This window comes from Rhizomucor pusillus, assembly GCF_041956525.1.
Source record: "Rhizomucor pusillus strain CBS 183.67 unplaced genomic scaffold VTP01scaffold_1, whole genome shotgun sequence".
In the NCBI taxonomy this organism is placed as follows: domain Eukaryota; kingdom Fungi; phylum Mucoromycota; class Mucoromycetes; order Mucorales; family Lichtheimiaceae; genus Rhizomucor; species Rhizomucor pusillus.
The window spans coordinates 1,823,195-1,849,628 of NW_027192143.1; the positions used below are offsets into that span (position 1 = coordinate 1,823,195).

The 26,434-nt window shown below is 44.8% G+C and overlaps 12 protein-coding genes across 12 annotated transcripts; 7 read left to right on the forward strand and 5 right to left on the reverse strand.

Annotated features, from left to right (window-relative positions):
- Positions 1 to 431: 431 nt before the first annotated feature.
- VTP01DRAFT_788 (uncharacterized protein) lies at positions 432 to 1,253 on the forward strand (the record flags this gene model as incomplete). The annotated part of the gene is made up of 3 exons (XM_069386939.1): positions 432 to 553; positions 619 to 754; positions 822 to 1,253. 3 exons carry the CDS (start codon positions 432 to 434, stop codon positions 1,251 to 1,253), a joined length of 690 nt encoding a protein of 229 aa, XP_069245208.1.
- An 820-nt stretch (positions 1,254 to 2,073) lies between these two features.
- Positions 2,074 to 3,732, forward strand: VTP01DRAFT_789 (uncharacterized protein; the record flags this gene model as incomplete). The annotated part of the gene is made up of 8 exons (XM_069386950.1): positions 2,074 to 2,236; positions 2,305 to 2,500; positions 2,565 to 2,627; positions 2,693 to 2,794; positions 2,859 to 3,170; positions 3,233 to 3,330; positions 3,385 to 3,524; positions 3,577 to 3,732. 8 exons carry the CDS (start codon positions 2,074 to 2,076, stop codon positions 3,730 to 3,732), a joined length of 1,230 nt encoding a protein of 409 aa, XP_069245209.1.
- Positions 3,733 to 3,818: 86 nt separating this feature from the next.
- On the reverse strand, positions 3,819 to 5,317 carry VTP01DRAFT_790 (uncharacterized protein; the record flags this gene model as incomplete). The annotated part of the gene is made up of 5 exons (XM_069386962.1): positions 3,819 to 3,945; positions 4,002 to 4,338; positions 4,392 to 4,591; positions 4,653 to 5,047; positions 5,123 to 5,317. 5 exons carry the CDS (start codon positions 5,315 to 5,317, stop codon positions 3,819 to 3,821), a joined length of 1,254 nt encoding a protein of 417 aa, XP_069245210.1.
- A 1,220-nt stretch (positions 5,318 to 6,537) lies between these two features.
- On the reverse strand, positions 6,538 to 8,088 carry VTP01DRAFT_791 (uncharacterized protein; the record flags this gene model as incomplete). The annotated part of the gene is made up of 7 exons (XM_069386973.1): positions 6,538 to 6,560; positions 6,630 to 7,251; positions 7,319 to 7,489; positions 7,565 to 7,710; positions 7,774 to 7,881; positions 7,949 to 8,016; positions 8,081 to 8,088. 7 exons carry the CDS (start codon positions 8,086 to 8,088, stop codon positions 6,538 to 6,540), a joined length of 1,146 nt encoding a protein of 381 aa, XP_069245211.1.
- Positions 8,089 to 8,436: 348 nt separating this feature from the next.
- On the forward strand, positions 8,437 to 8,963 carry VTP01DRAFT_792 (uncharacterized protein; the record flags this gene model as incomplete). Its single annotated transcript, XM_069386984.1, has 2 exons — positions 8,437 to 8,512; positions 8,578 to 8,963. 2 exons carry the CDS (start codon positions 8,437 to 8,439, stop codon positions 8,961 to 8,963), a joined length of 462 nt encoding a protein of 153 aa, XP_069245212.1.
- Positions 8,964 to 9,177: 214 nt separating this feature from the next.
- VTP01DRAFT_793 (uncharacterized protein) lies at positions 9,178 to 11,651 on the forward strand (the record flags this gene model as incomplete). The annotated part of the gene is made up of 10 exons (XM_069386995.1): positions 9,178 to 9,216; positions 9,276 to 9,372; positions 9,441 to 9,488; positions 9,552 to 9,982; positions 10,040 to 10,059; positions 10,129 to 10,309; positions 10,379 to 10,508; positions 10,576 to 10,656; positions 10,721 to 11,448; positions 11,508 to 11,651. The coding sequence occupies 10 exons, from the start codon at positions 9,178 to 9,180 to the stop codon at positions 11,649 to 11,651; spliced, it is 1,899 nt and encodes a 632-aa protein (XP_069245213.1).
- Positions 11,652 to 11,859: 208 nt separating this feature from the next.
- VTP01DRAFT_794 (uncharacterized protein) lies at positions 11,860 to 12,520 on the forward strand (the record flags this gene model as incomplete). The annotated part of the gene is made up of 3 exons (XM_069387006.1): positions 11,860 to 12,007; positions 12,074 to 12,204; positions 12,278 to 12,520. 3 exons carry the CDS (start codon positions 11,860 to 11,862, stop codon positions 12,518 to 12,520), a joined length of 522 nt encoding a protein of 173 aa, XP_069245214.1.
- A 1,041-nt stretch (positions 12,521 to 13,561) lies between these two features.
- VTP01DRAFT_795 (uncharacterized protein) lies at positions 13,562 to 15,137 on the forward strand (the record flags this gene model as incomplete). Its single annotated transcript, XM_069387017.1, has 2 exons — positions 13,562 to 13,937; positions 14,008 to 15,137. The coding sequence occupies 2 exons, from the start codon at positions 13,562 to 13,564 to the stop codon at positions 15,135 to 15,137; spliced, it is 1,506 nt and encodes a 501-aa protein (XP_069245215.1).
- Positions 15,138 to 15,769: 632 nt separating this feature from the next.
- VTP01DRAFT_796 (uncharacterized protein) lies at positions 15,770 to 17,256 on the forward strand (the record flags this gene model as incomplete). Its single annotated transcript, XM_069387028.1, has 4 exons — positions 15,770 to 15,874; positions 15,964 to 16,395; positions 16,461 to 16,672; positions 16,758 to 17,256. 4 exons carry the CDS (start codon positions 15,770 to 15,772, stop codon positions 17,254 to 17,256), a joined length of 1,248 nt encoding a protein of 415 aa, XP_069245216.1.
- Positions 17,257 to 17,401: 145 nt separating this feature from the next.
- Positions 17,402 to 18,448, reverse strand: VTP01DRAFT_797 (uncharacterized protein; the record flags this gene model as incomplete). The annotated part of the gene is made up of 1 exon (XM_069387039.1): positions 17,402 to 18,448. One exon carries the CDS (start codon positions 18,446 to 18,448, stop codon positions 17,402 to 17,404), a length of 1,047 nt encoding a protein of 348 aa, XP_069245217.1.
- Positions 18,449 to 20,148: 1,700 nt separating this feature from the next.
- VTP01DRAFT_798 (uncharacterized protein) lies at positions 20,149 to 20,910 on the reverse strand (the record flags this gene model as incomplete). The annotated part of the gene is made up of 2 exons (XM_069387050.1): positions 20,149 to 20,655; positions 20,722 to 20,910. 2 exons carry the CDS (start codon positions 20,908 to 20,910, stop codon positions 20,149 to 20,151), a joined length of 696 nt encoding a protein of 231 aa, XP_069245218.1.
- Positions 20,911 to 21,135: 225 nt separating this feature from the next.
- On the reverse strand, positions 21,136 to 24,971 carry VTP01DRAFT_799 (uncharacterized protein; the record flags this gene model as incomplete). Its single annotated transcript, XM_069387061.1, has 15 exons — positions 21,136 to 21,162; positions 21,224 to 21,400; positions 21,459 to 21,875; positions 21,932 to 22,209; positions 22,273 to 22,812; positions 22,874 to 23,132; positions 23,191 to 23,358; positions 23,416 to 23,531; positions 23,589 to 23,691; positions 23,743 to 23,829; positions 23,883 to 24,349; positions 24,411 to 24,517; positions 24,579 to 24,635; positions 24,692 to 24,774; positions 24,903 to 24,971. 15 exons carry the CDS (start codon positions 24,969 to 24,971, stop codon positions 21,136 to 21,138), a joined length of 2,955 nt encoding a protein of 984 aa, XP_069245219.1.
- Positions 24,972 to 26,434: the final 1,463 nt, after the last annotated feature.

A 26,434-nucleotide genomic window follows, 5' to 3' on the forward strand; every position in this document is an offset into this window, starting at 1 on the left:
CTTCTAAGCGTTGCGAACAGCAATCTTATTGCCGGAAAGACTTTTAAAGATCCGCGCTAATTGGTGGGTCCCTGTGGAACAACTTCTTTCATGCAAGCCCCTTTCATTTCACTGTCAATTCTGTACGACTTAATTATTGAAATTGTTAGGAGGAGAAATAGTGTCCATTAAGGAGTGTCGGATTATCACATATTCTAAGTAACAGTTTTAACAGGATACCATCATGTATGGTCTAAACAGTGCATGCAGCTTGATAAACCGGCAATGGTATATAAACCCCAGGATCTTGACATGATCTTGCTTCCGTACCTTAGCGTTGAACGCATACTTCTCTCCTCATCTGTATCCATACTTCTCGAGCCGGTCTCTCTCTCTCATACACTCCCATTTTTGCATACGAAACCCTTTCCATTCATTTATCCCGACCAAACATGAAATTGTCTCTCGTTACCATTCTCGTCTCTGCCTTATTCTACTCGGTGGCCATGGCTGCGCCAGCACCGCCAGAGAAACGTGGATTGAAGGGCTGCTACAAGCACGCAAAACTTACGCAGTAAGTGGGAAAGCTGAAACGGTCCCTGTTTGCTGAGTGCAAATAGCTAATGGATCTATGCACAGATACTGGATCCCAAAGGAGGGTGACAAGGATATGACAAATGATGGAGACTCGGTCACGCTCTCTGGACCAAAGACCAAGAAACTCAAGACGAAGGATGGCAAGACCATCGCCAAGGTGTCGGAAGAAACATTGGAGGTAAAATTTGCTAGAAAGATTATGCCTAGATATTTCGTTTATGCTGATACACGATACAATGATTTAGAAATTCGAAATGGAAGGCACTGGTCTGCTCAAAGATGGCGTCATGGTCAATCTCGACGAAGGCAACGATACTTTTCTGAAGGTCAACCGCAAGAAAGATCCCTACGGCATCGGCTCGGAGGATAATGTACCGCTGGTACCGTGGGTCAGCGTTGCTTCCAATGATCTCGACCGTGGCACAAAACTGTATGTCAAGGAGCTCGATGGTCAAAAGTTGCCTGATGGCAAGACTCACAACGGCTGTGTGCGCGTGGACGATGAAGGCTGGAGCTTCGATGACTGCCAACTTGATTTCTTTGTTCTGGAATTCTCAGCTTACAAGAAACTTGATAACGAGATTCCCGAGACGGTCACTGTTGAAAAGAAAGACTGCGAGATCAAGAACTATGTTACCTCTGACGTCAAGAAGTGGGCTGTGCTCAAGGGCCACTGAAACAGCTCATAGCATTTGACAAGCAGTGTGTACAAATAAACGTGCTCTGCAGCGCAGCAGCACGGACAGCTAGAATATCCGTTGTAGACATCATCTTTTAGAAGAACAATAACAAAATCACGGCTGGACCAAAGATGAGGCTCTTTTTTTAGTGAGACTGGGAAAGAAGTTTTCGGCACGCACTGACCTCGAAACTGCCATTGAGAGCAATTTGCTTATTTTACCTCATATAAAACGACGACGACGACGGATTGCCCAGCAAAAAGGAATTGATTTAAGACTCTGTGCAATGTATACACTAGATTCAGTCAGCAAACGAAAAAGAGAAGAAAAAGTTACAAAATGCTGCTATATGTCGTACGCAGGTACGGTTTCCGGATAAAACTACGCGCCTATCTCGGCCCGATTCACCATTTTCTACAGCGCAGGTAAAATCGCTACAATACTATCGAAGAATCAGTTTACAAGGTGAATAGTTGTTTTCTATTGAAAGTTCGTTGATATTGGCTTTTTGACTAGATCATCAGCTACGATACTTTCCCTGGTTACTACCATCGTTACAAGTCGATAGCACAACTTCGAAATGATATTTTGCCATGTTCAATAATGCAAGATCAGTACGCAGAATAAACAGATGCGTATACCGAGGTACAGTTGATTATCTGCAGCTCAGTATCCTAAAAATAAGAAAACAGCGAGTAATCGATAGACATCTCTGTTGGAAATAAAGTTATCTGTCTCGTGGACTTTGTCGCACTTGTCTGAAACTGCGAGCCAAACTTCTCTTTAAATTTACACTTCCAAACGCAAGTGACTGTACATGTTGCGTTCCCTCTTTCGTACCCGGGCCGCAAAGGTTACACTCGCTGCGACTTCTGGTGTTTTCCTCTACGACTTGTATTCCACAAACCAATCTCGACTCGAAATGGTTGCTGGCGCTTCCACCACAAACTCGAAATCACACCACGCAGGAACCGGATTCAGTGAGGATCTTGACGATCGCAGTTTGCAGCAATGCAGGGAAGCTTACGTATTTTCGCTTATTTTGCAGAGAATCCTTGGCCGTCAGCTGCTTCAGTTGGCTGGTCGAAGTATTTGAAAGTCTTGAGCGAATTGCAACTAGGAAAGACAGAAGCGGCAATCACAGCTGCGAATAAACCACCAAAAGTCGAAAAACTAAAGTGGGAGGTTATCAACGATCCTTCCAAGGCTGGCGAGAACACTGTGGTCGCTACATGGCTCGGACAGTAAGTTTTGTGTTCAAGAATCATGTGAGTTTAAAGAAAGCTTAAAGCTAAAATTTTTGACAAGCGCATGCATGCTTGTGCAGATAAACGGGTTCAATGTCCTTTTTGATCCCATTTTTTCCGACAGGTACAATGCATATAGAAAGAAAAGGGCATAAACTTGACCTATGAGAACTTATGATATCTTCAAAGATGCTCGCCGTTGTCATTTGCAGGTCCTAAACGTTACACGGAACCTCCATGCAGCTTGGATGAGCTCCCAAAAATCGATGCTGTTGTGATCTCTCACAACCAGTAAGTGGATCACCGGAAACCAAAAATAAATACCGCTAGATACGCTTTCTAAGTTTCGTTCTAGCTACGATCATTTGGACTCCCACTCGATCCAACACTTGGCAAAGCAGAATCCACATGCTAAGTTCTATGTCCCTCTAGGCAACAAGGCTTGGTTCTCGCTAGACGATAACAACCGCGTGGTTGAACTGGACTGGTGGGACTCGTCGGAACTGTCGCTGCAAAACAACGAAGGAACGCTCTTGAAACTCACTTGCACCCCTTGCCAACATTTTTCTGGAAGAGGTTTGTTTGATCGTAACAAGACTCTATGGGCATCTTGGTGCGTTGAAGGCATATCTGGCGGACGATCTTGCGGAAAAGTGTTCTTTGGAGGGTAATTGCGATATTAGATTGGTATTCCGCTGCTTGCGGCAAGCTGACCCATTGGATGCTCAGGGACACTGGTTACCGTGCAGTACCTGGAGATGTCAGTAAGGAAAAGCAGTACGATGAGGCTTATTTGGAGAGCTTGCCACATTGCCCTGCATTCAAAGGTGAGCGGTGTCTGTATTGAAGATATACACAAATTCTGATGGCTAGTTGGTTAGAAATTGGTGAGAAGGTTGGTCCTTTCGACTTGGCAATGATACCCATTGGTGCCTATTCTCCTCGCTGGTTCATGTCAACCGTTCACTGTTCTCCCGAAGATGCCGTTCGTGTCCACGAAGATATTCGCAGCAAAAAATCTGTAGGTCGTCAAAAAGTATAAGTATGGTGCTTAAGCTTACGATTTGGAATAGATTGGTATTCATTGGGGTACCTTTGTGTTGACCGATGAACCGGTCGACGAGCCTCCGCAGCGTTTAAAGGCAGCCATGAAGAACCGTGGTCACGATGACAACGACTTTACAGTGCTAAAGTTGGGCGAAACATTTGTTATCCCATACAATTCATAATTTATAATGATATTTGAATTTTGCATATTATATACAGAACTGATACGCCAAATGGTACAATACAAAGTAATAAAGAATCGATGCATCTAGTCATCTTCATCTTCATTCTCGTCTTGATACTGTTTTCCACGGAAATCTCGTTTACACAGTGGACACTTTGAGTTGAGGATTAACCATTCTTGTACGCAATCGCGATGAAAATGGTGCTCACACCTAGGTAAGTTTTTTTAGCACTTTTCCGCGTAGCAGCGTGATTACATCATACATACCATAACTTGCACAATATATCACTATCTTCATACTCTGATAAACAAATCGAGCATATGGCATCTTGGGCAGGCGTGATCGAGATAGAAGGATAGCTGCGTTCAATGTCTTCATCTTTTTTCTTACGATGAATGAACTTGCCAAACGTTCGTCTAAAATATCCGCTCTGTTGTGTTTGTGATTCGCTTGTCCGCACCTGCGATTCCCCAGTATTCTGTGTTTCTGCCGTTCCATCCGCTTGCTCCTGTTTGAACCGGTAAACAGGAATTGCTCGGACTTCTTCTTTGGTGCCTCCCGTCATTCCTGGCACATCTCCAATATTGAGTGCTCGCAGAGCGACTTTAATAATAAGTGAGTATACATGTATGCACCAAGTGTTCTCATCAACCTACCCAGAACACACGGTAGACAGAAGATGACCGAGGCACATAGGAATAATGGTATCAGAATCAACAAGTATCCCAATAATACCCATACCAGGGTAGTGTAAAATAATGTTGGAGCTAACCGGGCACAGTCGTTCGACGTGAAAAGGAAATAATTTCCCACAATGAACCACAGTACTGCAAAAAGATCTAGCAGTGATTTGACGCTGGACATATTTGTTGAGCCGCATTGTCCCTTTATACATCGAAACATGGTCGCTTCCTTACCGGTCCATCCACTCGGCTTGCAAGTTCGCTCGATGGTTTCTAATGGCTTCGACATTTGGTGGGTTGTTGTAAATGTTATTCCTGATATTATTGCCGGGTTCCGGAGTCGGTTCGTTTGCTAAAGGAGAAGTTGGAGGAGAAGAGGTAGGTACGGCGGAAGTGCTAGGAGACGGGTCAGAGGCGGTAATGTTGTCATTGCTGCTATCAGTGGCGCTCTGTGGCTGTGGTCGAACGGGTCGTTGCTGCCGCGCACGCCGGGGTCTTCGAAGATGCTGATATACGAGAAATGGACTAGCTACTGCAACTCGTACTATGTATATGATAAGATATAGGTCCAGAGGTTTATCGCATGATTCGTTTCTCGCAACGACCAATACAGCTATGGTTGCGGCAATCTGAGGAATGACCAAAGCTCCATCGTCAGTTGCTTACGCAGAACAGCATAGATAAAATGCTTTGTTTTCTTCTACCTGAATTATTACTAACAGACTCGAGGTGATAAGAATGGCTTTACTGGTGCGAGATATCTGCCGCCATGCACTTCCAAGGAAATGAAGACCATTAGAGCGTACTCTTTGCGATGCCCCTCCATTCCACCATCGCCCTCTCTGCGACGCCGCTGGCTGGTCGGACGACCTGCCGCGGCCGTGAGGTGCTTGTTCCATGAATGCCAAAGGAGCTTTACGAACTTAAAGAAATGGATTGAGATGGGAAAAAGTCAGATTGGTCCAAGATTCTCCGGCCAGGAAAATGCTGCATTGTTTCTCTCTGTGCAACATAAGTAGAAAGCTTATTTGCATTTCGCAATAAATACCCGGGGATCTCATTTACGACGTACTTTGCGCATCAAGTTTGATACCGTAAAAGTATCTGGAGCACAATAGCGGCCGTCCGGATTGATAGCGAATTGATTGTTTATTAGTCTAATCGCAATTACGCCGATCTCAGCGGCATGTTACACAACGACACGGCTCTGAAAACGAGGTCCAAGCATCATGCAGCAGCTTGGCTTGGAAAGAAGTAATAGCAGTAAATGTACTCCTCTAATCGGTTACTTCTTGCAAAATTACCGAGATTAGTCTTTTGAACATTGAGCCTGAATAATGTTGCAAAAGTTCGTTTTCTGAAGAGTACTTTGTATAGATAGAATAAGCGGAAGACTTAAATATGCAAACGAAAGCTCATTGCCTCAGAAAGCTGTGTCTTCCATTATTTCGGATACGACCGGATTTTGTCATTTTTGGCGAGGTTTGCTTGATGTTAAGTTTGTATACGTGACAAAAAAGTTAATCAGACGCCTTATTGCAATCTGTAAGATACCTGGGAAGCAGACCTAAGGTCTGTTAAGTATAGCATATACCACGAACGCTCGTTATTTATTACTACGGCACTCATTGCTAAGGGGAAAAAGTCATAGCAGTATGGGGCACCAGCCATTTTTCCGCCCACATCGTTTCCCGGTAGTAAGTCGCACTCTTGGCTTTCTAGGGAAGCTTCGTTGTGAACAGAAAGCGATAATGGATGAGATTCAAGGCATCGTTCTTGAAGATAAAACTTGGATAGAGCTTACCAAGGTTCGCAAGATAGCATACACTGGAGTCTCGCAAGAAACTATAGAAGCCATTCTAGTATAAACTATAGCAGCCAGCGATGTAATCACTGTGCAAATAAAAGAATTGCATGCAATATCCCTGGAAAGTGTGCTGTCCAGGAGCGGAAAACGGGACAAAGGCGACGTTACTTTTGGAAGCATTGCATGTTAATATCATAACGATAAACGAACTTATTAGCATTACAATAGTAAGTAAGGAAATGTCAGTGTCAATATCTGTTGTAAAAATTCGATTTATGCGATTGTTCTATCCATCATTATATGCCGCACATGTTACACAAGTTTGACATAGTTTGCTGGTATCAATGAATGATACATCGAGTTAATCTTAACGCTATACATCTGCTTTTATCTTTTGCAAATACCTGGTATGAACCCTTCCTGGCCGTCTATTCGCGCCATCCACCAAGTGTTGGTATCACCAGTACTCGGTTCCAAGATCTGGATAGCTTGATCTTTACGAAAGCCGAGATCATTCATCCCCTGTGCTTCGTAATCATACAAAGCAACTGCATACATCTTTGGCTGCTGGAACTCGGTGTCTGGAGCCTCCGATAAAGGAGGAGCGCTTGGCTCATAGTTATTAGGTATTGCTTGTGGCACTTCACTTTGCATATTCTGCTGTTCCTTTTCATGATCGCGCTCTGCTGCTTCTTGTTCTCGCTTGAAATTCTTCGAGAGCTTCGATTCCAAATTCTTTTCAAACATTTGCAAGTTTTCAATACGTTCCTGCGTTCCCTCTGCAGTCACACGCTGCTGATATCCTGATACAATGTCTTGTTCAAGGGTAGAGTAGTGACCTGTTGCAGCGATAGATCGCATCCGTTCCATTAATGATCCATAAATAAGACATTGGAGATGGTAAAGTTGCAGCAAGATGTTGCCAATCAATTGGGCTTCAAACTGAAAAAGTTGCGGAAGCTCCTGTTTCAGCAGTTCATTATATTTATCATACTCTTCCGTTGCCGTTCGAAGATTGTCTTGTGCCTAGCAGATTGGACATGGGTATCTTTATTTAGCAAAGGAAACGGCAGCTTTGGAACATCTTGATTACCTTGGCTATATTTTTTGTATTTCGTTCCTCATTTTCGAACTTTTGCATTGCAAGTGAGTATCGATCAAAGTCCAGCTTTTTACGGTCCCTTTTGGCCATGGTTTTCGAGACATGTTTGAGAATGTCTTGCAGTGAGCCAAGTGGAAGGACTACGCGGTCATGCAAGGTGTTCTGCGATCGTGACACGAAGAGAGTACATTAGACAGAGTGCTCAGTCGCTATCCGCTTTCAGGGTAAATACTATACAATGTGTAGCAGAAATTCTTCCTGCATATCTTGCGAAGCTTTCGAGTAGTCCAGAGCAGCCCGGGCTTGGTCTACCTCCTCGTCAGTCAGAGGTTCATATATTTCTGCCAATACTTCAGAGAATAGGCATTGGTGTTGCGGCATCCCTGGATGCAGAGAATTGCATAAGTCTTATCCTTTTGCTATCATTTGCAAAGATATGGTTTTACCTATTAATGCACTTTTGTAGGTTTCCGCTTCCCTCTGCAGCAGAGTCGTTACTCTTACTGATTCTTCAAACCTTCGTTCAAGTGTCCTATATTTTGCATCGGTGGAGGCTATTTGCAGGTTGCTTAGGATAAACCATGCATAGGAAGCAGAAAGTCAAATCCAAGGATAGCCTACAATCTGCTCGTCCAGTTTTGGATAGGACTTGATGTGGTAATCGAGAAACTGCTTTGCTCAATCCTTTCCTGGCAGGCAGGTATATTCAGTCAAGAGTCCCTCCGATAATTGTGTATTTAAGTAGCAGGTTACCAGCTCATTAAGGTTAGGTTTGGAGCTCTCAGAAGACTACAGAATTCGAGAGAAAAAGGGATATGCATGGGACTTCTCTCATTATTTTCAGTGAGAGAGGGAGCATGTTGAGGGAGAGAGAGAAAGACATCCAAGGGTTGTTGCCACCACCCATGCTTTTTCCACAATTCAATTCCTTTTCCTTGTACGTTTTCTGTATTCCCGAATACAAGAATGTCTAGTAGCTTTTCTTCGCGGATCCTTGCGCCACACCCCTTAGCCAAGAATGTCATTGATTACTTACATAATCAAACGATTTTCTTTCCGCACTAACGATCTGGCAGCCCCTTATACCCACTCTCTCACTTCCGCTCGACATGTCACCCAGCATTGACAATGACGACTTCTTTGGCGATCATGTTCACGATTGGGACGAGATCTACCAGCTTGTCTGTAAGTCTGAGCAATCAACGAACCCTCCGAGTCTGCTTAACCTTGCTTTTCATACATATTTTTAGCAACAGGGCAAGTGAAACTTATTCGCCGAAACAGACAAGGCCAAGATATCTATCGAACATGGATCAAAGAAACACTTTCAAAGTACGAGTCCTTAGAAGAATACATGCTCAAAGAAAAGCTAAAGTTTCCGGAGACTGTGGATAAAGAGCGGCCTCCGGTTATTGTGTTGCCCAACGACTTTCCTTATTCCACCGAACCTGGTATCGAGCATCACCTTATCTGGTCGCAGGTGCCCTTGTCAGAATCCTATGTCAAGGAGATTCTCGAAGAGCGATATGGCAGCCAAAAGTGGGAATGGGTTTACTTTGTCAATCCGCCCGAGACTCAAAGTATCAAGCGGCTGCCCCATGTTCACGTCTTTATGCGCCCACGGGCTAGAGTCTAGAACCGATCCTTTGTCCCATAGAAATCTAGAAGTGGCTGCATATGCAATTATCAATAAACACTTAAGAGAGAGAGTGGAAGGAAGGGGAGAACAGCTAGAATGATAGAGGGTGTCAATTCATTCCTGCCAATCGTGCAACCCAAATTGTTCATGCTTGTCGGGGGCGCTGCTTCCCGCTGCCATCCTTTTTGGCCCTTTCTTGCCCTGAACAACAATGAGCTTTCTATGGTCATTTGGGAGCAGCAAAAAGCCAGCAAGTATCCTCGCAGCACATACAAAGATAGTTTTGTTAAAGTAACTGAGGCTGGCTAGGAAACGGTGGCGACGAGTCCAGTCCCAGAACACGGATCATACCAGCAGCCATTCAAGGCTATGAGCACCGCGTTTCGGAGAGGTGTACAGTATAACAGTATGTCCACACGTAAAATGCGTGGCTGTTTAGGATCTCTAGAGAAAATAACTGTGCCGGAACCACAGTGAAGATTGTCCTTCGAGGAGATGTCATGACGGGCAAGTCGACCTTGTGTAAGTGACATTGATAGCCCAAACCATCGTTTTGCTATGGCGCACCACTTGACATGTATCCAGTCCACCGCCTACAGGGTGAAGAGTTCGACCCAGGATACAACTCTACACCGCAAATCCAGGTTGCCAACATTCCTTGGCATTATCGAGAATCCAATGATATCATCAAGATTGAAGTGTGGGATGTGGTGGATAATGCGCACAACAAATCATCTGCTAAAACGAATGCGGGTATAAAGCTTGAGCATGGATCAGCAGCAGCGCAGTCCAAAGACGATCGACAACAAGAACAACAACAACAACAACAACAACAACAGCAACAGCAAGAAGCTCGACCGAGCAGTGAAGAGTTTGCATTGGATGCAACAACCGTTAGCGTCTACCGAAATACGCACGCAGCAATATTCGTCTTTGATATCACCAAGCAGTGGACATTTACATATGTAAAGAAAGAGCTGGAGAATGTTCCGGAGAACATTGCTGTACTAGTACTTGCAAGTATCCGTCAACCGCTGTTCACAATCAGGAATTGCAAACTAACTCATATATAGGGCAATTTCAGTGATAAGAGGTGGGTCGAACGACGACGGCATTGCGAGTACTCAAGATCTATGGCTGAGAGAAACAAAATCTTATCTAGCGACCAGCGAGTTGTCAGTCTCGAAGAAATCCATGCATGCCTTTATGAACACAATCAGCAGCGCATCGAAAAAGGTGCCATTAAACCGAACCTGATTCGCTATGCTGAAACAAGCATGAAGAGCGGGTTGGGACTAAAGTATATTTACGACTACTTGGCAGTGCCCTTTCTCCAACTACAGGTAAATGTGGGAGCTTTTTTTTTTCTATCGTGACCACAAGATGACTGATACGATTATCCTTGCTTTAAGATCGAAACCTTTAAAAAGCAGCTGGAGTTGAAGGCTATAGAGATAGTAGATACCCTAGAGACATTAGATATGGATGAAAAAGTGCCGGAATTGATGCGGCGGCGTCGTGGCCAAGATAATTTTGATCAACGCAAGTATCGATGTATTATTCCCTTGCGTAGAAGAATTCTTCTAACCGAGATAAATTTTGAATGTAGCATCCGAGCCACGTCTAGCACAGCAGCGTGAGGAAATGCAGAATGCCTGGGATCAAGAATTGCAAGTGATTGCCGATGATCGTAAGTGTGCAACGTGTGCAGACTCATCTCTTACATACGGCTTGCTGATAACTTTGGGACGTAGATGCATCTAATCTTCCTCTGCATACACCGTCCTTCCCTCGGAAAGAAACACCGCCACCGCCATCTGCTCCCGTACGCGGACGGCGAAGGGAAGGTTCCTTGGTTTCAGATTCGGATCAAGTTCCTGCTGCTGTGGATCAGTTTGATGCAGGGAAACTGGAAGATGACTGGTTCGCAGAGGATGGAGAAAAGAATGCATTAGCACAATTGTCGGAACGGACAGCTGTAAATGGGGACTCGGATAACGAAGAACCAGGCAATCCAATGGTAGCCGGAGATGAGGATGTCAGCTCGTTGGAGTATTATCAACAAGATAAAAATGTACCCACAACTTTATCACCTACGACTTCAAGACCGGCCGGTGAAAGCGAGAGCGAAGAGGAAGAACAAGAAGAACAGGTACCGGGTCCTGTATACAAGAGCGAGTTGACAGATGTGTGGGCTGCGGCTGGATCTCGCAGCGAAGTTGGAGTAGTGAGTGCTGCCAAGATAGAGTCTGAAAGTGACGACGAAGACAATGTTTTCCGAGAGCAAAGCGGTTTTGAGGGATTCGGGCATACCACTGCATTTGGCAGCAGCGCGTTCAGCGGTTACGAAGAAATCGGAGGTGGAGGAAGCAATCCTTGGTCGTGGGGAACCGACCATCAGAATGATACCACTGCGGATATTACCAACGATGCGCCGTACAGCGAGGTCGTTGAAAAGAGCCACGATGATTTAGATACAAATGTAAAGTGTCAATTATTTGAATTCGTCTAAGTATGCGTTAACCTGAAACCAAAATATAGATGAGCCAAGCATCTGCATCCGAACTGCAGCAGGTGGCTTCGTCGTCATCAAAGTCTAAAAAGAAGACATCAAGTGGCGCCAAGAAGAAGAAAAATAAAGACAGCACAAAAAAAAAGAAAAAGAAAAGTAGCATCGCAGAGTAGTTTATCGTCAAACTATGTGAAATAAACATTCTTATTTGTAATTGTGACAGAGTACCTTCAAAAGAATACCGTCTCTGTGAACACCGATTTCGCATGAACGTTCCCAAAAGGGTTTGGTTTGAGATGCCGATCAATTTCATGGAAAGATTCAAAGTTTCCAGAGCAACTCTTTCTTTTCCCTTTTCTTCAATTTTTACAGTATACAGTGATGCGTCCCTACCAGAAAGCTCCTCTGGTGGAAGTGAAGCTTCCAGAACGAGATGCTCGAATACTTGAAACATATGAACGGCGAGCAAAAAAATTTGACGAAATGATAAAGTTATGTTGTTGCTGGATCGGGTATGACGCGTTATTGGGTAAGAGGACACAAGCAGTTCACAGTAACCTATGGATTCTAACGAACTCTTGGCTTGCAAAAAAAGACCTTATTCCTGTTGTCGGCAAAGTGATCTCGCTATGCTTTTCACTGTCGATGTATAGACTCGCATGCCAAGCGGACTTGCCCAAAAGCTTACGCCGCGATATGCTTTACCACGTCAGCGTCGATTTTGTGGCAAGTACCATTACTGGACTTCCGATGAATACGGCTTGATAGCGCTAACACCTTCAGACATTTTCGACGTTAGCTTGGCTTGATTCCTATCTTAGGAGTTGTCTTGACAATGCTGTATCGAGCAAATATGAAAAACGCGAGAATGCTTCGTCGATACCTTTACAAGCGTGCTAGAGAGCAACAGCAGATAGATGATCCTGTCCAGACTACACAATCTCTTTCATCGCCACCACCGCCACCACCATCATCAGCATCATCGGCAGGTCCAACTCCTCCACTACCGCCAAGGGCAATTACGGCTGCTTCCCCGCAATAATACGGAATAACATTGCTCCACCGCCCGAATGACAAGTATCAAGACATCACATACGATCCATAATTTCTTCTATTCTGGATGATTCCCTTTGCGCACTGGAAATATATGAACGCAAACCACGCATTCGCTTGAAAGATCAACAAAATACGGACAGCACAGGAGCGTTTGAACATACGCAGCAGATGCTTTCAGCCGGCTTCCATAGAATCTCAGAACACGCACAATGAACAATGATTCGAGTGTGATCATCCATACTTAACTCAGTTGCCTGCGCCAAAGTGTGTACAGTCAAGTGGGTGCTTATCAAACCGCATCCATCCATATCGCGGAGACAATGATATCAACTTTGAGAAGATTTTTTTTGCCTGCTGTAATGTATGGGTGGACCGGCGATGCCTTTAGGTATCATGGGTCGCAGCTATCCTTTATGATTACATTGAAGGACAAGTGGGACAAAGGATGCGCATTGGCCAATAGAAACAGCGTAATTAAGCGGCGCCAGTTGATCCGGATTGGGAGCGGGAAACCATGAAGAGAGAATAAAACCTTCCAGGTGATGATGGTAACCTTGGTCGCCTGAGCCACTCCTCCTCCCTGTATGTTCTCCACATCGTCTATCTGTTTGATCGGACTCCATTTGAAATGGTTTTATTTTCTTAATGCTATATCTTTTTCCGGTTTATCCATATCCATATATATATGTTTATGCAACAATCAAAGAATAACGGAGCTGATAAGAATACTAAACAGATGCTTTACGTATGAGTCAGTAAACCCAAAAGGATGACGGAGAATACACAAGTGCCTGTTCTAATTTAGAGACGAAGCTAAAAAAGACAGTATATCATTATTGAAAGATCGACGTGACACAAACTAACCTCTCTTTTTGGCTGGTGCAACAGACCAGATGACTGGGTCTTTCTCTTCTTTCCTCACTCATTCCTCAACTAGAGTCTGTCTACGGGCTTTCACCGCATACAGTTAATATCTCATCTCGCACAAACTATGTACCGTCTGACAAGGCTATATCCATAAACTTTAATGACGAGGATAATGAGAAACGAGCATCCACCTCTCGGCGAGCCTATAATTATCAGAGACATGCAGGAAGTCCTTGACGACAAGGCACCTCCATCATCTACAACAAAAAAGACGACCAAGGAGCGGTTTTCCAAGCTGTTTCAAAAGAAGGATAGACGACCTACGAACAGTTCGCTAGAGTCTATAGGAGAACAGTCGCGACCGAGCGACAATACTCTCGTGTACAACCATGATGCGACACAAAGGTGGAGCCAAAGCCACGGTTCCTCGGCAGAGAATACGTACCTCTCTTCACATTCCCAACTCGACCATCATCCGACGCAGTCGGCTTTAGGTCTTCCTGACAATCCACACACTGATTCCCTCATCATGTCGAGTAGGTGCACAGTGGCGGCGAGGGTTGGAAGAGGGAGACGGAGCAAGCTAACCGAGTCTGAACGAAATAGGCACGGTTGCATCCGACCAGGTTCCCAGTGCTTCAGTAACACCGCTACCCTCCAGACAACACAGTATTCGTCGTTCCGCATCAACGAAAAGGGTCCGTAAGGAATCCATCGACGATGCTGGCAGCGCGTGCCACCAGACAGAGAGTACGGTTGCTCGGCTTAAAGCTGAGCTTGCAAAGCAACGGCATTATCTCGAGAGTCTAGAAATTGAACGGCAGCAGTACCGCTTGGACAACAGTGCGTTGGCAGACCGTATTGCGAAGATGGAGGAGCGCAGACAGCAGCGACAACAAGACTGCCAGCAGCTGCAAAAGAGCTACGATGAGTACGTGCGGTCTCTGCGTGCAACAGATGACGACTTGGATACCATTGCAAAAAAACTGCGACGTCTGAAACAAATGATTTCTGCCTTGGCAGGCGACTTTGTAGAGACCGCCGACCCGGTCAGGACCACTTCTGTTTTGCAAGGCCTATGGCTCTACCTTCGCGAGCCTATCGAGCGCATGGGCAGCCCGCTGCCACTAAACCGTATTCGAATGCTGACCGAGAAATATATAATGGACTATTTAATGCTGCACATGGCTCCCAACGATTTCCCGGGCTTGTCTGTCGTCAAGGACTACGCTAAACTCGACTATTGGCTCAGGGACACCGACCATCACATCGCCATACGGTTACGGCAACAGTTGGCTTCCTGTATTGTAGCCGACGAGTCGAGGTTGCAGGATCCACAACATCCTCTAACCAAGGAAATCAACACAGCATCGCACGACTTGTATAGCAATCTTAAAAACGCATATCCATATATAGCGCAGCATGACAAGGAGGAAAGCGATGCCGGAAAGCGCTACGACACGCTGATTCAAAAACTTGTACAGCACTCTATGGATATTGTGTTTGCCATGAAAGGTCAAGAAGTTGATATCCTGATTCCACCCGTGCAGGAAGGCATGCAGCAATTTGACCCGCAAACCATGATCGATGAAGATGGTGCCATCTCGGGAACCATCGAGTTTTGTATTTCTCCACCTTTCCTTGTACTTTTAGACGATGGCACATGCCGCGTCCTCGAAAAAGGCCGTATGTTCTGCGTACCTACTAGTGGCAAGAATAGCAGGAATAAGTCTTAAGAGTCGGGTCTCCTCCACCTTGTCCTCTTCCTCCTTTTCCTCCTTTGCTTTGCGCCAATAATAAATCGGTTCTGCTATTTGCTTGTACTATACCCATGGCTTCAACAGCGATAGAAAAATGCAAGAATAAATAAAGAAAGATGGGTGATGAATTGTATGGGGGAAGATATAAAGTTATCATTTGATTGAGCGGAAACCTGGTCAAGATTTACGCGGATAACAAGATGGTGTTACGATAGATTATCCAAAATTGTACATGCTGTGGCGAGAGACCTCAATATGGTTAAAGCACAAAGAGCTCTTGTCAGTTGTGCCGTGAAACTTCCACTGGTGGATCCTCGTCCACATTAAATGCAAATTGATAGGCTCACATTGGCATTGATATGCAGTTGGAAGATTGCACAGGAAAGCGGCCAGTCATTCTCTGAAGGAGAAATAAAAGAAGGTTGCGACACGAGGTATACAGAGGTCTTCCTTTCCTTGGGGAAGGTATTACAGTGTACTCATGTGCGACCATACATACATATCTGAGCCACAACGCATTTAATACGCTGCGCGCTTTTATGTGCTGATTTCGTTTTTCGTTCTCTTCTTCTTCCTTTCTAGGTTTTTCCATAGTAAAGATTTAGAGCATGCATCGTCCACGGACTTTTACAAATAGCTCACGATGGAGTCTTGATGATTACGTGGATGATTTTATAGTCTACAGTCAAGACGCACGTACATCTATGGACAAGGCAAGTTGATCTACGCATGGAACGCCACACATGTTTATCCAAATTGCGTTGCAGACGGGAGACCCTGATACATGTAAATCATTGTATAGAATCACAGTCAACAACCCTTTTCTACAGCCTCGAGCGATTCGCCGTTCGCCGTTCATGGGACCTTATCGCACCACAACTCTATTGCTTCTTCTGCCTCCACTCGGTCGACGAAATCTCGATCCTCCATTGCTGAATCAACAAGGACGACTGCTACGGAAAGCACGACTATCTCGTTACCCGTCACGATATATGAAGTGCCACACTCTTACGACGACGGCAACGACAACGGCCGCGAACGTGATACGAGACTACGGCCACCGCCCACCCCGCTGACGCAACCGCAGCAATCGTCCTCCTCAATATCTACTGTATCTTCACCTGTAAATTCGTCCTTCCAAGCTGTCAATCCGAATGCGTCAGCAGATGCAAGATTTCCCGAGAGAACATGCAGTAAAAACTCCCTACACTTTGTAACTGTAACCATCGGCACGGTAATGTGAATTGACCAATTAGAAGAAAAGATACAATGTTGTCGCTAACAGTAAAATCCTGGCAGGTCCAAGACGAAGTAGATGATGTATGTCAGCTTTTATTCGAAAACAATGGCATCGATGGTGCCAGCGCTTGTCCGTGGGCCGTTGATCCCGAGACAACGAGCACAGTGACTATCCAGCGCGTTCCATCTGCAAACATTGCTTCCGTGGAACTTCTAGTCCAACGTACGAATGTAACAACCATTCTTGCTGTTATCTCTTTGAAGAAATCAATGTGAGTGTACCAAAACAACAGCGTGTATAGATAGAAGACTCATGCAAGAAAAATTTTCTGGCTACGCCGAAATTTCCCGTTTCAGAGACCATATGTATGCGCTGCTGGACCAGCTTGATCACCACTTGTCACTGCGTGATGCCCGAAAAGCCTGGTGGGAACGATTAATACTAATATTCAACCAAACTGACATGTCACATCCATCGTTGATCATGAATCAACGGGATACAATCCTAAATGCAGTGGTACCCACCATCCAAGCCCGATACGGAAATCAAGATAATCCTCCAGCAGTCATGTTTGTCAGTGCTTTGAAGCACATGGAACCATCTCCCGACTATAAACTCCAATGCCGCAAGATCCTGTACCAGCTGTTGCTTGATAATTATCAGTTGGAACAGAAACTTTCATCAACCGAAAAGAATAGTACACCTCGCGACAGCCATACCAGAAACCACATCAACAGTGACGATAGCGACGATGATGATGATGACGACGACGACGATGATCTGCTATCTGCGACGGTTATTCAGATATCTCCTCAAGGAATCACTGCATTGGACAACCCGAGGACAGGACAATAAATAAGCCAACAAATGTAATGACGAATAATCATGATAATGTTCTCAAGGATACCCGGCATATATAATATCACGCGCGCACATCACATCCTTCCTTTTTTCCCTTATCATAATGAAAAAAATAACATGTTTATTTGTTACAGTTAGTTTACAGTGAAAAGTCAAATGGAGGCAAGGTGGCACCTGGAGCCACAACAGAAGAGATGGGTGGTAACCGTGGGTATCGTGAAGCGCTGTTGTTATCTTGTTCTTTCTGGGACGCCGAAAGCCGTGGCGGGGAAGCGGAGGAGGACCACGAGGGAGCTGCGTTTGCTAAAAGTAAGAGATTGTGAGCGGGGCTGCATTGCTGGCAAGGCTCCGAGGCGCCGGACGATGTTGCCTCTGCCAGCGCTGCATCCACGTCGCTGAGCATCGAAACCGTTTCAGATAAGAGTGCAGAGAGTCGAGTGACTTCATGCTGGAGTGTTTGCCGTTTAGCACGGAGCATCTCGGGAGTGTGATGGCAGAGGGTATCTCGTCCCATTGAGCTGGACGACGCTGTTGAGCATGAGGAAGATCGTCTTTGGAGGGGAGGTAAGAGGATGGGCGAAGCGGAAAGAGTTGGCGATGTAGTAGGAGATTGCTGTTGCTGGTTGTTTGCTTCTTCCGATGATTCTTCAGCGGAGGATGTTGACGAGGAAGATGAAGAATGGCAAGAAGGCGGGTTATTATCGCCTACTTTAGCGCTATTGTTGTTGTTGTTGTTGCTGCTGTTGTTGTTATGGATATCCTTCTTTGCCTTATCAGACGATCGTTTCCGCCGCTTAATTTCAGTGGTTTTCATCGTGACAGGACGGTGCACGAGATGAAGCTTGTAGTAGAGTCCGCAGGCGTTGCAGATAGTGCTTCCACTAGCGTCTCTGCGCCAAAGCGGCGTGTTGGTTGTATGGCAGTTTGCGCAGACAGGCTGTGGCAGATCTTCTTGCGAAACAGATTTACGCTTTCTGCCTCGTGTGCGGCCAGTTTTCTGGATATTTGGATTCAGAGTCGCTGCACTCATCGCTGTGGATGCTAAGTTTAAGTCACTGGACGAAGAGCATTTATCGCAGACAGGACCCTGCCCGCTCTCGCGGCTCCATGATGTGAGCCGGAATACAATTTCGCACTTTGAGCAACGTGTAAGAGACTTCTTGCGTGGAGAGATGGATGCTGGCATGAAGGGGAGAGGTGGAAGGGAAAGAAAGAACAAGGAAGGAAAAAACCAAAAAAAAAAAAACCTAAAAGACCACCGACACTATCATCAGGGCATATAGATCCGATCAAAAGATTTGGTTGGCGATTGATAAGACGCCCACCGCCTCCCTAGGACCCTGTGTAACATGATTGTCGCTTCCTATAGGCTGAAGATATTCGCGGTTGGGATCTAGCTACTAGGGTACAGGGTATATCTGCCTATCCTGATTCTTTTTCGTTATAATGCACCCGCTAAGGCCCAAGTCCGGCAGCACCGCACATATGCACCGCAAGAGACATATCTATACAATTCCTTGATTCCCAAGAAATTAAGAGAAGCATGCCCTTTTGGATCATGAGCTGTCCAACTCCTAGCGATAAGAAAAAAAAATCTTGATCACACGAGTTGCAGAAAAGGAGAGCGAGTGAATTTTTTTCATTGATAGCGATTGTGGGCACGGTGAATCTCTGTTTGTGTCTCCATTTCCACGATACCATTTACGGAAATTTCTTACGCTGCACACGCGGGGAGTCTTATCAGAAAAAAAAACCAGCCAACAGTCGGATGCAGGTCCTCGATGCAGGATATACAAGTCAATTAGTTTGCGTGCGCCACACGATTGGACGATACCATCTCCCGTTGGCTCGTTGCGATCATCTTTTCTTCTCACCCACTCTCCTGCGCTGTAATTAAATTCTTTCTTCTTTGCGGCGGGGAAACCCAGAGCGCTGCCTTCAACTGATAACAGTTTGGTCAGGATCAACGAAAATGGGAATTTGAGTCATGATCAACTCGGTCATTCCACAAATATGAGCCCCACCTTCCAAATTGAATCCAGTGTCCACACATGGAGGCCTACTACCTCGCAATGGATATCACTCCCATCCGCAGGTCTGACGACATAGCTAAACATATCTGCCATCATCCTCTTCAGAGTTCAACACGGTTGAATAGCTCTGGTCCATCCTCAAAGCAAAGTTAAGCGTAACACTTTCTTACAAAAGGAGACACTGATGATCAGGGTCAGTGAAGTGGCTGACAGACAGAGGAACTATAAAAAAACTTCTTTTCGCATTCTATAGATGCTTAGGTAAGTGTTGCAACAGAGAGCAACCCTGATGTGCCTTTTCAAGATGAATTGGCCGTGACAAGACCTCGTGGATATGCAACGTTGATTTCTGAGCACATGAAATTAGATTTCCAATAGCTGGCGTACATAAATCTGAGCTGATATATTATATAGCGAGGTTAAAATGGGATAACAATACAAACTATAGGAATCGACACATACTACTCCGGAATTTGTAGGATATGAAATAACAAAACTGTTGACAGGATATGCAAAAGGGAAAGTTTTTATAACTTCTAGAGATATAGCAACAGCTGAAATCCATTGATACCGCCCTTTCGTTATTGCAACTGATTATTCTAAATGAAGTGATTAAATTTTATACAACTGCTTTAGATATAGTACCTTCCATTTCAACAATCCTCTCAAGGTGTCCTTGGAGTTTTCCACCTCTTATACATATCTTTCCTCTCCCGAGTCAACGAGGCAGGATGGGAATCTACAGGAGTTACTGTTTACGCTATGGATAATCTTGCACAGACATTTGGGATAATTTTATCTATCTCTCGGACCATCATTGTAGGAAATCAAAGTTTAGGGCTCGCTGCTTTATTCATACTCGACAAACAACGACATTTGCCGCTGCACTTGTAGCAAACAATCGAGGTGACGCATGAACAGCTTTGAATTCTATTGCATCGAGGCCGTAGTAGCTGTAGTCGACGGTGACTTGTTCGTTCAATACTTCGTCTCGTTGTTCGAGTGGAACGTCATCTTCTGTAGCCCCTAAATCGATGACCTGGTCACCAAGTTCCAAGATATACTCAAACCGCTGGTCTCTGACTTGCACAAGCTTGACGTCTACGTCGGTGTATGCTAGACGCTCCTGCTCGGACGATTGTAGCGGTAATCGACGCTGTTTTGACTGTGTATTTGGATCGCCCTGAAACGGGTTCTCCGGGTCAATTGCGTGCAGACAAAAGTGCAAAGTGTGCGTTGCTGGATCTATCGAGTCCAGCGCACAGATTAGGTCCAGGTCGTCCAGCGCCCGAGTTGTCCTTGAAAGGCTGGTTGCAGCAGCTGCCGATTCACGCTCACTGTAGTATCCAACTGCCGTCAGCTAATCCATTCGCGCTTACTATCAGTCCTATTTTTCCATTCGTTAAACTTGCCGCAGTGAACTTACGACAAGAAAGCGCCCTTTTACTTCCTGTTCCTTTATCGCCCGAAATATGGGCCAAGTGGTAAGCGTCCAATACCATGGATTCACTTTGGCGATCTGTAGCAGATCTTGCAATGGCAGAAAAGCAACGATGCGAGCAACAATCTCTGTAGGCAATGTGGTAAAGGAAATATGTCGTTCGCTTTTGTCCATGTGACGAAACTTCTCAAGCACTCTGCTTTAAAACTTTCCACTTTGGGATTTATGATGCGCATTGCAGCAGAGTGTCCGCAGCGCCTTGTACGTGTAACGGGGACAGCTCTTCAGTTAGTTATTGAGGACGACTACATTTACTTATTCCGATATTGCTGACCACTCTTTCGTCTTTCGTTTTATTTCGCAATAAGGAAACTTTATTACATTATTTGTCTAAATTTATCAACTCTTGGCTTCGCTGATGAATGACTATTTGCACAGACATGACGAATAAGGACCAGCCCGAAATGAGTTTCAGCTCTTAGCTTACCTGGAAATACTTTTTGAAATCTTTGTTATCACATTGTTGTAGTGCTTGACAGAAACGCTGTGCAGTTTCTGGTGGACACGAAATGGAGGGTAGATACACATTACTCAGGAACTCGAGATATTCACCGCCTTGCTTATTATATAAGGCCTTGTGGATGCCGCTAATTTCTCCAAACACCTAGTAGCAATCTGTTTAGCAATACATCGTCTACACTGCGAGCAATTGACAAGCTTACCATAAGCGATTGACCATCAGCCAAATTAAATGATGCATCCGTAGGCACGGTAAAGGTGGCAGGAACAAGCTCGTTGTACACAAATTGCGTGAAATCACCGGATCCTGACGCTCCCCAAGATGTGACCATCTTCATGAAGACTACAAAGGCTAGCTTTTGCACGGCAGGGTCGTTGTTGTCTTTTGCGAAATGTAAAATAGTTTGTAGGATAGTGCTGAGATGGCTGATGTTCCGTTCGCTAATGAGGATGCTTTCAAGGTTGGCGTTGAACAAACTGATGATGAAATTAAGGTAGGCTTTTCGAAGGTCATTAAGTAATACTGCTTCGTCTGTTCCACTTGGCGCGGTGTTCAGAAAGTCAAATACTCGTTTTACAAGGGGCAGAAGTAGTTCATCGGCAATGCTATGAATCATGGGCTTTGCAATAGGGCGCGTTAATCAAAGTTTCTGGATTTCGTTCTTTATAGCCTTACCTTGAACTTGTACGCAATTAGACCGATAAATGGTAGGAAATCGACCAATTCTGAAACTTGGCAGTTGTTGAGCAGGCCATTGATAAGTGCTGGGAGGTAAGGAAGGACTTCGGAACCAAGGCATGTGATAAAGCGAGCAAATGAAAATCGTGCTGAGTCTCTAATCTTTTCAAACTGGCTGTAGGTCTGCAACACATTCAAGATGATTTCTGTCGCTTGCTTGAATACAACAGCCCATGGTTGTGTACATGCACTTTCCTTTGGTGCGCTCGGGAAACCTATTTTTGAAAATGTTAGAAACCTGACATGAATTCTAGCCTGGAGCTGTCACAAATACATACCTTTTGCGACACTGCCAATAGCCATGATGTAATGATGCAGCTGCAGCAGATAGAGCTCATCCTCCGGGTTGTATCCGCGTTCCATGTACTTGGAAATTCCATCAACCAAAGGCTCCAGTACAATCTTGAGATACTCAGTCTGCTTCATAACTTCAATGCTCTCCAGAGAGATTAGCATACCAACAGTCTCAAACAAATAAAGCTGACTGTCAAAAGTTGATGCTGCTGGGATTGACATGCCATCTGGAGTGTTGCTTTCAACAGGCATCTCAGCCTGTATGGTCAATAGATCACCCATCGAGTTCAATATGGTCTCGACATAGGGACTCATTTTAGACTTAAGGTTCTTCACGAAGCGGTGGAAGAGATACCAACACCTCGATCTAATCTGTTTGAGTGCATGATGCAGGCCTCGAGAATCGACGAATGCCTCTAGTACTTGGGGAAGATGGTCAGGACGGTGTTCGAAGAATTGGTAATAGCGGGATATGTTTTCAAAATATTGTAAAGCGGCAGAAGGATGAGAGTAAGCAGAGACATCTGCAAGCATGCATTACCGTTAGTCCATACAGTAATTCTATGCAGCATCCTGAAAACTTACTCGAAGTCACCATTTCCGAGACCATTTCTCCCAGTGGAGTCAAAGAGTTCGGGTCGTTTGCGTTAATAAAAACCATAGCACCTTTTGGCAAGGCTTCGCCGTACGTATACAGTACATACAGACACAATTCTACCGTGCGCCAGTCTAACTGAACGCCACTCTTAAATTTGTTCAACGTGTCCATCACAACAGAGTGAACATAGCTGATATAGAGTTCCTCGTTGATAGCGGCAATGTGATCCGTGAAAATCCGCAAATTCTAGAAGACAGCTAATAAGTATCTTTAGGCAATTCGTCTCCAGCTCGTAAATTCATACCTTTCGAAGTTCGAAGAACAAAGCCTCTTCATCAGGCTCATCTTCATCACTTCCCCAATCCGTCTCGTCGTCATATTTCATCTTCATGATAACGACGCTTAGGAGAGAAGCGAGAAATTCTTGCTGGGATGCCGAAAATGGCTGCATGCTCTTCTTTTGCTTTTTGAACTGTGGAGCTACAAGTCAGTCTCCTACAGTGACATTCTTGTTCCTGAATGAACTTACGATAGTAAGCATGTCGTTGACGAATGCAAAAACTGCGGTGGTAGTATCGTCATATTCATCGGCCAAGAACTTGAGCAAGTACGGCAATAGCTGTTCAATGAGCGAGTAGGCGGCGGCTAAGGAATATATATGAGCTTCTATTAAAAATCTCTTTCTTTAGTATCCTACATTACCTTTACCCTCTGCAGGAACAGAGCTATCCATATAGATTTTGCAAAGTTCGATACCCATAGCATTGGTAAGTCTGGCGACATGCTCCACGAATTCCGGCTCTGACTATGGCATTCATAAGTATCAAGAAGCACTGATATGATAAACTACACTTACCAAATCAAGACGACTCAGAGTATCTGTCAGGTTAAGCATCTGGAGCATGCTCAATTTATCCATAGGTTGCATGCCTTTGCTAACAACCTAATCAGCAGTCAGAATGCCTTTCCTTCATCTTTGATTTGATCAGTATGTACCTCTGTCAAGCATTCACATGCAGCAATACCCAGGTTGGAGTCACCCAGCAATTCATACAATGCGCTCATGACCTGGTCGTTGACAACAAGCGAGATATCCATCCATGCAATGTACGCCCCCAAATTCTTCAATGCTAACTGTGCGATACTGTAGTTTCGAGACCGGAATTCTTGCAGAAGCTCGAACCAGAAAGACGCCAGCATCTGTATATCACCCATGCGCATTGTATCCTTGATGGCAGTGTTGCGGACAACTTCATCTCTGTTGCGTGGGATATCAAGCCGTGCAATCTCTTCGTCAATACTGATACAAAGTCGTAAGAAGAAATCTGCTGCTTTTTCATGACTGGGCGTTCCTGAGGGCGTCTGTACAAGTGCGATAATGTCTTTAAAGAACGTTGGCCATGAGGATGGGTATACGTGTGCAAAAAGGAGTGTCAATGACTGAGCAGCCTTGTTACGAATAACTTTAGAGCAAGTGTGAGCTTCCAAGATGGGAATTTAAAACCATTTTCACTTCAATCTTACATGTTTCTTCGGTAACCTCGTCAGTGTTCTCTACAAATTCTCGCCGCAAATACTCTATCATGGTCTGGCGTATATACTCGACCGCTTCAGCATTCAAGGAATCGAAGCTTTGACAAAATATGACGATTTAGATCCTGAATTGGCATATATCTGTTTACAGCTACATACCGATTCTGCAGAGTATTTTCTAAAACTTGCAATGCAAAAAATCGTGCTTCCGCCACACTTTATCACAAATTAATTCATATCGCGAGCTGTTGAAATATATTGAAAATACTTACGCCTTTGGCTGTTTCATGAAGAGCTCAAGGCATACTTGCCAGCCTTCTGGAGCATTTTTTACTTGCTCGCAGTAAGCATTGGCCTAGTGTCGAATGGTTAATAAGCATGCATGATCACACGATATCACGTAGCAAGTCCCGCATCCTTATTCAAAGAACTGCTTTGAAGGTGCGGGTTGCTAATATTGTCATCAAAGTTGCGTTTCAGTACCTGTGCTTTCAAGTTTGGATCGACCTGTGGACCCAATGCATAGATTACAGCTTGTTCTATTTGTTCCATGGTTGATTACGGAAGACGTTTCTGAGACAAAAGAGCGAGCGTTTCTACGACTGAGCGTACGTGGCGATTAAAGATGGACTGAGTTTTTGGGACAGCGATGAATCGATCGAGATTTCGTAGATCACACTCTCTTGTGTTGAGACACTCTCGGAGAACAATAGAGCTTCAAGGCGCGTCTGAGTCTGTCTATTGAGTGGCTTTTGGGTATTCTGCTTTGTATGGTCGAGCAGTGCTTATAGGTGTTGTGGGGAGGAGGTGACGATTTTTAATGAGGTTGCGCTTGCGACGTGTTTTGGCAAGAGTGGTGGTAGGTGTGCCTCAGGCCAGCAGATCCCAAAATTTTTTTGGATGCCGCGTTGATTTTGTCGCTTTGTTTCAGAAGAGATAGCAAGAATGTCAGCCCCACTGTAGGCTGTGCTAGTTTACAAAGGATGAGTCATCTTTGCAAGCACTTGACCTTCTCAGGAGGTGAGGCCGCAGCCGACATGCTGCTCCGCGCCCTCTTCGCAGAGTATGTACATTCTCAAATGTAGTATTTTCCGCTGACCGCAGCTGAATGACATGTATTAAATGATCAGCTGCTGAGTCAAGAATATCACGGTTCAGCCAAGCTGTTCATATTGATAATACTGTCGAAGAATGGATATGGAGCAGAGACTAGCTAGCGTCGATGAGAAGTCTAATATTCAGAATTTGAACATATAATGGGAAACGATTGTAGTTCCATAAGTTTACGAGAAGAGCACGTAATTTGCACCGTACCTCGGAAATCTTAACTTTGAGAAGCTTAAAAATAAGCTTTCTGGAACTAAGCAAAGTACAGCGGGAACAGTTCACTTAGTCAATATCGTATATACCTATCGGTAGAAGGAAAGAAGGCTGTTCCTGGATTCAATCATTTCACCCATCATCCAAGCAAAACAGGCGGAGCGGAGGCTCTTTCTGGTTGCCCTGAAGTCTGTGCAACCTCGCTTCCTTCTAGCAACATAACTACACGACTGGTCTCGAACACTACTAGACGTGTCTAATGTCGAATTCGGTCAGTATTCGGGGCATCGACCAGATCCTCCGGACTCGTATGTATTTCATTACTGTGCAGCGTCAAGGTTCTCGATGGCAGTAGCGTGCTCATCACGCCCATTTCCCCTTCATTCAGGGTTCCTCGATCTCATCAAGGCGGTGCAACCGAGTGGACGATGGAAGCTTGTCGTCGTAGACAGTTTATCTCTCAAAATCCTCAACTCGGCATGCAAGATGTATGACATTTTGGAGGAGAACGTAAGTCCTGATAGCAGACGTCGTTGGAAATATGTATTGATATGCACATACATTATATATGCGAAATAGGTTACAGGCAAGTAATTGTGCAATAGTGGAAAAGGAAAAAATGAGAATCACTTTTTAACGCTACGACATGTACAGTCGTGGAGAACATCGAGAAACCGCGACAGCCATATCCAACC